The 10343-nt window shown below is 35.3% G+C and overlaps 1 protein-coding gene across 1 annotated transcript; it reads left to right on the forward strand.

Annotated features, from left to right (window-relative positions):
- The first annotated feature begins 2685 nt into the window (after positions 1–2685).
- Positions 2686–3621, forward strand: LOC103211982 (olfactory receptor 5L1-like). The gene has a single exon (XM_007957982.1). It carries the CDS (start codon positions 2686–2688, stop codon positions 3619–3621), a length of 936 nt encoding a protein of 311 aa, XP_007956173.1.
- Positions 3622–10343: the final 6722 nt, after the last annotated feature.

Raw genomic sequence — 10343 nt, forward strand, 5'->3', positions numbered from 1 at the left:
GTTACTTATGAATTTCAATATGAGCTGTGACAATCATATATAATACTGGGACTCTGGCTTCCCGTAATGCACCATTAAATTGATGAAGAGGCACATTTGGATTTTCATAATTGTTTCCCAAGATAGGGTATTGAGTTTGTTTAAGTTGCAATGCTAGAGGGATTATTTTTAATTATTTATTTTTGGTACTCCATACAGAGAAATAATTGGGTTGGGAACATAAAGGACCCAGTCCCAAAATTCTTAAGTTACAGTATTAAATGTCTGATTCTATACTATACACAGTCTGGCATCTTCAGGACCCAGGAAGAAATGCCTATCAGTAAGGTTTGATATCTACAACTCGATTCTAGTTGCTTGAATACTGAAATAAATACATTTCATGAAGATAAAAATATTTTAAAATATGTCTAAAATGTCTACTTATACAGAACACTTAAAGGCTCCAATAATAATGATAAACTCTATATGAAATTTCTGTAATAAAAATAAGCTCTCTCCTCATTAGACTGTGTGTACATAGAAATATATTATCTGTGCAGTTATTGTTTAAAGTAATTCAGTCTTTAGTATTAAGAGATATTGTATGGAAAGTTAAAACACTTCCTCTGGGACACCAAACATTGGGTGAGATGTAATTGAGTGGATTAGAATATGGAGCAAACAAAGTGATAAATCTTTTTACCCCCTTTCTTCCCTTCTTTCCTTCTTTCCCACAAATTTGCTTCATCAACTCCAGTGAAGATGACCACAGTGGTATTTCCTAATTGTCAGACCAATTCAGAGGGTTGCATTAAGGTGCCCATAGAGCTGGTCATGAGAACACGTAGACTTGTTAGCTATCTTTCCTCAAGAAAGAAGATAATTCTTTGGAGCTAATGATTGACTTTACCATCAGCTTAGATTGAGAAGAAACCTTCTAAGCTTACTTTTCTCTTTAATTTAGGGGTTGGAAAAAAACTGTATGTACGTATGTATGTAAATGGCCTAACAACGGTCATTTAGATGATCAATCCTTGACTTCAGGACAACTATTGGTTCCCATTTCCTTCAAATTTGTCCAAGACATGGAGAAAGCATCAAGTTATATATGTTCCAATCCTGTCATTCCTTATTTAACCGTCATCATATATGTTTCTGTGAGTTTAGGAAAGAGGGCATACTTTAAAATTCCACCACTTCTATATATCTGCATTTTCAGAAAAAAAAAGTCTGGGTTGCAGCTCCCTTTACACAGGACGGATAACATAATCTCTCCCCCCAACATATTCTGTGAGAAATTAGGGAAAATTTTATTTGTTTCTTATTTAATGTGGATAAAGTATGTACCTTTCAGGATAGTAGTCTGATGTTAGGCATATAACATCTATGTTCATTCATAGTAGTTCTGGTAGTATAGTGCCTAAGGCATTTGACTGCTAACCAGAAGGCTGGAGGTTAAAACCCACCAGCCACTCCTTGGAAGGAAGGTTGGGCAATCTACTTCCATAATGATTCTGCCTCGGAAACCCAAGGAGGGGTCCCTATGAGTCAGGTCTAACTTGATGGCACATAACAACAACATCTGCATTCATAGTTACGTATCTATATCCACAGCTGCATCAGCTCCACAGCTGTACTATTAATTATCCTGTTTTTAATTAACCATGTCTAAAAGTGCCATGTTTTTCTATCATAATCACACTGTGCAATAGTCTAAGCATTTCATCTATTTTTATATTTAATAGTTTCCTATTTTTAATATGAAAAATATTGCTGCAATGTAGATTTGAACATAATTTTTCAAACTTTTTGTTGATCTATTTAGCCATTATGAAAATAAAATATCCAAAAAGGATGATTTACCTTTCATTGCTCTTGATGTACGTGCTTTAGGTATATGTCCTTTAACTGCTTTCCAGAAAAGTTTATACAGCAATTAGCATTGGGTGCATTGACCACTAACCTTATAATTAATAAAATTACTTGGTTAATTTGATAAGCTGAAAAAAATTGGGAATTTCATTAACTATATTAATTATCTTTCTTCATTCAGTGTAATAGCAAGTTTATTTAATTATGTTTGGTTTTATTTTTTTACTGTGATTTGGGTGAAAATTTATAGAGCAAAATAGTTTTTCATTCAAGAGTTCATATGTAGTACCCATTTTAAAAAGACTTTTCTAAGTCACTGATCTCGAGAAATTATGTTATACTCCACAACACTGGCAATACAGAATGTTTCAATTTCTGCAAATTTGCATTACTAATAAAAGTTAATAAATTTTAAAAGAATATTAATTGCATATTATACATGATCACAAGAGCTACAACCCCAATTGGACAGAGCTTGTAAGTTTTTCGTGGTAAAGGAGTTAATTTCTATGGGGCTGTAAGGGAAAACATTGAATGGATTTCAAAGAGCCAGCAAACCATTAACGTCATAGGTACTCTTAATGTCTTGTGTAGATAAATTCTAAGAATTTTAAGTCTCTGTTGATTTTTTTTTTTTTAATGTGTGGAATCTACCAAGGTTTTAATATTTTAAAGAGTTTGACAATTGTATTTCTTATAAATAGTTTTCTCATAAAAACTGTTCTTCATACCAATATTCTGTGTCTGTGAAGTTAATACAAAAACCTGTTTTCTTCTGTGAGAATGACAAAAAATGTAATTTTCTTTCCCAGATCTGAAATACAGTGAAAAATGGTGGATGTAAATTGTACCATAGTGGCAGAGTTCATTCTCCTGGGCTTATCAGAGGGACCAGAGCTGAGAATCTTCCTTTTCTTACTTTTCCTGCTAATCTATGGAGTCACAGTGTTGGGAAACCTGGGCATGATTACAGTGATTCAGGTCAGCTCAAAGCTGCACACCCCCATGTACTTTTTCCTCAGCCACTTGTCTTTTGTGGATTTCTGCTACTCCACCATCATTGTGCCTAAGATGCTTGACAATATGATAAACAAGGACAAAGCCATATCTTTCTTGGGATGCATGGTACAATTCTATTTGTTTTGTACCTACGCAGTCACTGAGGTCATCTTGCTGGCCGTGATGGCCTATGACCGCTTTGTGGCCATCTGCAAGCCCCTGCTCTACATGGTCATCATGTCCCAAAAGCTCTGTGTGGAGCTAGTGTCTGGCTGTTACCTGTGTGGAACAGTGTGTTCTCTGATACACTTGTGTTTAGCTCTTGAGATCCCATCCTATCGATCCAATGTGATTAACCACTTCTTCTGTGATCTACCTCCGATCTTCACTCTTGCTTGTTCTGATGTGTCTATGAATGAACTAGTGGTATACATTGTGGCCACTGTCAATGAGATCATCACCATGGTGGTCATCCTCACCTCCTACCTGTTTATTCTCATCACCATCCTGAGGATGCGCTCTGCAGAGGGAAGACGCAAAGCTTTTTCCACTTGTGCCTCCCACCTCACAGCCATCGTTATCTTCCATGGAACAATACTTTTCATTTATTGCCGACCCAGCTCTGGCAACAGTCTGGAGATAGACAAGATAGCCACTGTGTTCTACACTATTGTGATTCCCATGCTGAACCCCCTGATCTACAGCCTGAGGAATAAGGATGTGAAGGAAGCTCTCAGGAAAATGGTGTACCCAAACATTTTTTCCTAGAGAACACTTTCTTAGCAGGACTCAGGGTGTTAAAGTGGAATGTAATACAGAGGTTAGTAGGTGGGCCGCATATTGGAGTTGAGAAAATAATAAGGAACTACAGAGCTAGGAATAATTGGTTTAGATTCACTTTTCAATGTGCCATTCCAACTAACAAGAGATGGATTAAATATATGCTAAAATTTTTAGCCCATCTATTTGCTTTACTTCAACTCGTATATTCTAAGTAGATACAGAAATGGCACTGTTAAGACACAGATAGTTAGTTTGTTGTGAAAACTTCAAAATTCTAATGGGGATTTCATGACAGTCTCTTTTGATATCCATAATGGAAGCTGTGATTCTTTTGAATACTGAATTTCAGTTTATTTGTTTGTTTTGACTATTGACAATGAATAACACACTTCAACAGCATTTTCATTAATGACAATTACATATGTGTACATATTTTTAATTTTTTATTGTTATCTTATAATTGTTTGTTTCTTGTTTTCTTTACACATTTTGTAATGTAATGGTGTTTCCATTGCAGTTTCTGGTGGGTTGGAACTTCAGATATTATTTCATCTTTAAATATCAGCAATATTTAAAATTATTTTTAGGAAAATTAAATGATACATAATAAATAGTTTGTTGAACTGTCATGGTTTGCATGTTGCTGTTAAGCATATGCTGTTGCTGTTGAAGATATGTCACCAATATTTAAAATACCAGCAGGATGAGCCATGGTAGAGAGGTTTTAATGCAATTTCCAGACTGAGATATATGAGGAAAAATGGCCTGATAATCTACTTCCAAAAATTATCCAATGGAAACATTATGAATCATAACCAAACATTGTATGACTCATTTTCTTTGGACAACTCATCAAGAGGTATAAACTGCTATTGACACCATTGAGTACTATAAATATGAAATAATGGAAATACAGCCAGAAGAAATTTCAGTGTTAATAGAGTAGATAATCAAGAATCTTGTACAAATCTGGGACATTAAAGGAATATGGAGTCTGTATGAGTTAATAAAAACTATTCAATAAATCAGAAGCAAAGACAAAATCTTACTGTGAACACTACATAATGTCTCTGTAGATTGGGACTCAGAGATGTTGGCAATAGCTTTAGAAATCCTACTGATGATATTTCTAATTAGATCTAGCTACTTTGAGAGACACTGAACAATCAAATATCCACCATGTGTAGTTCTATGATCAATACATATAAACAGATGTCCTGTACCTTGAGAATAACATAAGTAAGTAATGAGTAACCTGAAGGTAGCATCTCCCTACTTCCTCAATATGGCTAGTGTCATGGGTTTTTGGTTGAGTAGGTGGTTGTCCCTTAATGAGACAAGGTACATAGTAGACACTTAAGAAATATTTGTTTGAGTAAATATGAAGATAACTGCTGCCATGATTTTGTACCATACTACTATTTTTGGAGACTATGAGAATGGTCAGGGAGTACAAGGACATGATTTCTAACCTTTTAGCTAAGTTCACTATTTGGAAAAATCCCCCTATCCTCTTAGTACTAAGAACCTCTTTCTCAAAACTTTGTTCACCTTAAGATGTTTTCCCATATTCACAACAAGAAATACAGGGACAGAATCAATAATCTAAGTCTCTGGAAGAGAGAGAAGAGACAGAGACAAAGGCTTAAAAAAGGGAAGTGCCATCATCAAAGTTAGAGTTTTACCAAAGTTATATTTCAAATGGGTCATGTCTCTAAATTCTATTCTATTTTCACCTTGATACAGCACTTCAGAATATCTCCGCAGTCCTCAAACTTTTATTAAACTCATTCCCATAGTTCTAAAATTCATCTGACAAGCACCGAAAAGAACTAGTAAAAGAAACATTTGAAACTTTGATCCTTAGATCAAAGAATACTATTTCAATCTGTAATGTGGATGAGAACCGGGTTTAGGAAGATGGATAAATGCATGGAGTCAGAGAATGTGCATTATAGTGATAAATTGATCATGTAATATCTATATGTTATTGCAAAAAGCATGGCTTCCTTAGACATCTGTTTACACAACTGTAGAATATGGCAACTTGATAGATATTCTTTATAGACAATGGTAAACCAGCATTGGCTTTGTTGTCTGACTTACTTGAAAAGATTGATCATTAAAGTGCTACAATTCAATTTAAAATAGGGTCATAAATGATGAATATAAGGTTTATTCCTTCCTTATATTACAATATTAATACATATCAATATTATTAAAAAATTAGTTTTCATTCTAGAAGCTGTTTCAAATGCTTTCACTTTTCATTCATTTGAATGTGAGATATGAACCCCTTTTTCATTTTCCTAGGCTTTCCCTTCCAGGAGTTGTAGGTTCAATGAGACTGGAATGTCTTCCATTAGAATTTGATTGTAGAGTATAATTCAAGCAAAGATGTAGTGCACCTCACCCAAGCTACTGTATTTTCAACAATCTCATTTGATTGCAAAAGTGGAAAATGAATAACGAAGACCAAGAAGAATCATGGTGATGGAGAAGAACAATCAATATACAAGACGGTCAGAAGAACAAGGAAATCTCTCTGAAAGATATGCAGCCAGAGGGCTGCTTAGGAGCCGAGATGATGAGACTTCTCATATACTGTGCACATATCAGGAGCGATCCATCCTTGGAGTAGGTCATCTTGCTTGGTATAGTGGAGTGTTAGCAAAAAAGAAGAAGACCTTCCATGTGATGGCTTGACACAGTGGCTGTGATGGTAAAACAGCAACCCTTGTGAGGATGGTGCACAATCTGACAGTGTTTCCTTGTGCTGTGCACAGGGCTATTACATGTCAGAACCAAGCAAACAATACCTAACAAGTCTTTAAAATTGCGTTTCACAACATGAGCAAAATTAAGTTTTACATTTTTGAGGAAATTAAATTAATTAGAAATTATGGTGAAAAATAGTAGAAAAATTAAATGATCTTTTTTTTCCTCTTTCGTTTTTTTTTTTTTTTTTTTTTCTTGCAAGAATTGCCTTTCCCTTCATTCCAATCAGTTCATGAATCTTAACTAGTAAGAAATTTTTCCTCTTCTTCCCTCAGATCCCTGGTAACCAGCAAAGTAAAATTCCATTCCTGCATTAAACTATCCTTGACTTTTATAATAATGGATTCATACAATATTTCTTTCTGTGATTGACGTATTTTACTCAGTATAATATCCTTCAAGTTGCATAGTATTCCATTGTGTGAATGTACCACAGTATGGTGAGCCATCTTCCATTTACTCCTCAGAAGGAAGGTTGGGCAATCTACTTTCATAGTGATACTGCCTCGGAAACCCAGGGAGGGGTCGCTATGAGTCGGGTCCGACTCGATGGCACATAATAACAAGAACAACAACAACAGGTTATTTCCATCTTTTGCTATAGTGAATAGTGCTGTGATGAACATGGGTGTGCGTAAATGTCTATTCGTGTCCCGGATCTCACCTTTTTATGGTATATTCCCAGTATAATTGCTGGATCAAATAGTACTTCTATTTCCAAGTTTTTGAGGAAATGTTTTTAAGGGAACGTTTTCCACAGTGGCTGAAATTAATCTTGATTGTAATAAATAGTAAATAATCCCTTTCAAAGAATAAATTCTGTTTTTTCTCCTTTATATTGGCAAAGAATGGTTACTTTTTTTTGAAGGAAGAGACGCAACCACTTTCGTTTTTATTTTGAGGAAATGGAGATCCATTGCTGTGATCAAAGTTTTGAATTTGGAACTTTAACCACACAGACAATTATACTTTTCAGGAAACACTGATGTTAAATCTTACACTCTTCCATATAAAGATATAAAAGTATCTACCTTTGTATTCCAAAGTCATCTGTGGCTGATTTCATAGCTACTATGTTGACCATGACTTTCATTGGTATTATTCATCATAAGTAAAAATTGAAAAAGGAAGACCTACAATTTCCAGTTTATACAATAGCTATCTGAAGTCCTTTATAATTCATTTGAAATACATGAATTATCAGATTTTATATCCTTTCTTTTGCTTGTGAACTATTTAAATTCCACTTACTCCCTAGGACTGTATCCTTTCTTATAGATGAAGAAATCTCTACTGTGCAAATAAAAAGTATATATCTGCCAAGTGTAAAAAGTAAAAAGGCATTGTATATAAATTGACCTATAGTTTTTTGGGGCAACAAAATTCTATGCAATATTTGCCTACTTTAAATTATCGTTACAATCCCCATTGCTGCTGTTGTTGCTGTTGTTATGTGCGGTCGAGTAGGACCCAATGCCTAGTGATTCCTCATTGGGTTTCCAAGGTGGTATCACTACAGAAGTAGATTGCCTAACCTTCCTTCCTAGGAGTGGCTGGTGGATTTGAACCACCAGGCTTCTGGTTAGCAGTCAAATGCCTTAGGCACTACACTACAAACTAAAATATATTCAAAATTTTATTAAAATTTTCAAAGAGAAACTACACAATGCTGGAGGGACTGCTTCTCAATGGTATTAATGAGCTGAATTTATTTTTCTTTGTTTTGATTAGTTAAAAATATCCATGGAAGACTATTATTGGTAGGATAATACAGATTTCAGCATCTTTAAATTTATTAATAATAAAAAAGATTAAACAGAATTGCATTTTATTGAAATAGCCATGTCACTCAATTTTTTAAGTATCATCTACTTAATATGTCACTATAAATATTGACTCATCAGCACCTATCAACAACAACAAACTGATACGTCTAAGTTTGAGTCATTTACTATCAAAGATTATTTTAATAATTTACTAAATATTATTGGATCTTTTTTTTAATTTTATTTGAAAGAAAATTTGTCAATCTCCTTATATATGAATGGGATTATTATGCAGTTATTAGAGGCATTCACTGTCTCATTCTCTGAGAAATTTATTTTAAAAGGGCATTAGTATGATATATTAAATGACAATTTTAACAGCTTGTTGCAATTTCACTATTATATTTTCTTTAAACCAATATAATCAAACTCCAGCCTTGGTTTAGGAGGTAAATAGATAGAAACATATTTGTTTCTATTATTAACAGGTATTCTGTAAACTCACAACCTTTCCAAAACCAATGATCACTGGAAAATTGGCTAACCCAAGCAATGAATAACCAGTACCAGCATTTCATGGCCATGAGAGGGAGAACTATCATGGAAGAGATGCTCTCTGAGGTGAAAATGAAAGGGAAGACCTAACGCTTAGGTTGAATTAAACATTGTGTATCTATGACAAACCAGCCCTCCCATGAAGTACGAGTAACACTACAGAAATCTGGAGTATGTGATGCTGTGAGGTAACCATAGAAACAGCAAAACTGAAGCCCAGCTCTACTACTGACTGACTTGGTTTCAATGTGCCCTTAGACACTGTGACCTGCAGGAAGTTACGGTATTTTGGAATACTAAGGGAAAGGTAAAATCCGTAAGATACATTCATGTTATTTCAGAATGTCAATATGAGCTCTCATGTACAATACTCAGATTTTGGTTTCCCATAAGGCACTATTAAATTAAGCAGGAGGCATGTTTGCTTTTTCATGATTGTTTCATAAAATATGGTACTGGGTTTGCTTTATGAATTATCATTTGATATGACATAGAGATTATCAGTCATGTATGTGCTATATGTAGTGTGATTTTTCATGGCTCTTCATAATATTTTCCAGTAATATTTCAGACAGTGGTTCACTGCTTTTCATAAGGTTTTCAGTGGCTGATTCTTTCAGAAGTGGATGGCTCCTTCTTTCTTCACAGTCTGTCTTAGTCTGGCAGCTTTACTGAAATCTGTCCATTGTGGGTGACCCTGCTGATATTAAAAGAACAGGTGGAATAACTTCTAGCCTCACAGCAACACGCAACCACCACAGTATGAAAAACTGACAGATGAGTGGTGGAAAAATAAATAAATAAACAACAAATCTATCTTGAAGTGGGAGAACAATGTGAAACAAAACTCAAAATCTTTAAAAAAAATAAGGAAAGAAAGAAGGACCTGGTTTGCTGGTCTGATAGAGCTTGATGAAACCACTGGGACTATGGCCCCTAGCTGCCCTTCAGGTCTTGAACTGAACCCACTCCTGTGGCTTCAAGCCAAACAAAAGACAAGCATATGAGCTGAACATTTACATTGGGTAGATATATTCTTTGGGAAGCTCAATCATGGGAGAATAGAAGGGCAGTGTATGCACAGGGAGACAGACCAGGGGGCAGGAGTGCATGGGAGGAAAGGACACAGGGAAGAGGGAGCAGGTAACTATGGGGAGGAAGTAGCAGGGGAGCTGTTGCACTGTGGGAAATTGCAGTCACTGTCATGAGACAAAGTATATGTGAGCTGCCGCATGGAAAGTGAATTTGCTCTGTAAACATTCATCCAAATCACAATAAATATTAAATACGTAAATAAATAACAAATCTATCCTGGAAGAAGTCTAGTCAGAATTCTCCTTAGCAGTGAGAATGGCCAGAGTTCATCTCACCTACTTTGGACATGTGGTCAGAAGGGACCAATTCCTGGAGAAGAGTATCATGCTTTGTAAAATGGAGGGTCAGTGAAAAAGTGGAAGACCTTCATCGAGATGGATTGACACGTTGGCTGCAGGGATGGGCTCAAACATAGCAAAGTTCATGAGGATGGCCCAGGACCAGACACGGTTCCTTCTGTTGTACGTAGGGTCACTAAGAGTTGGAATTGACTTGACGACACTTAACAACAGC

The sequence above is a fragment of the Orycteropus afer genome, unplaced genomic scaffold (assembly GCF_000298275.1).
Source record: "Orycteropus afer afer isolate SDZICR_OR568_19922 unplaced genomic scaffold, OryAfe1.0 scaffold00832, whole genome shotgun sequence".
NCBI classification, from domain to species: domain Eukaryota; kingdom Metazoa; phylum Chordata; class Mammalia; order Tubulidentata; family Orycteropodidae; genus Orycteropus; species Orycteropus afer.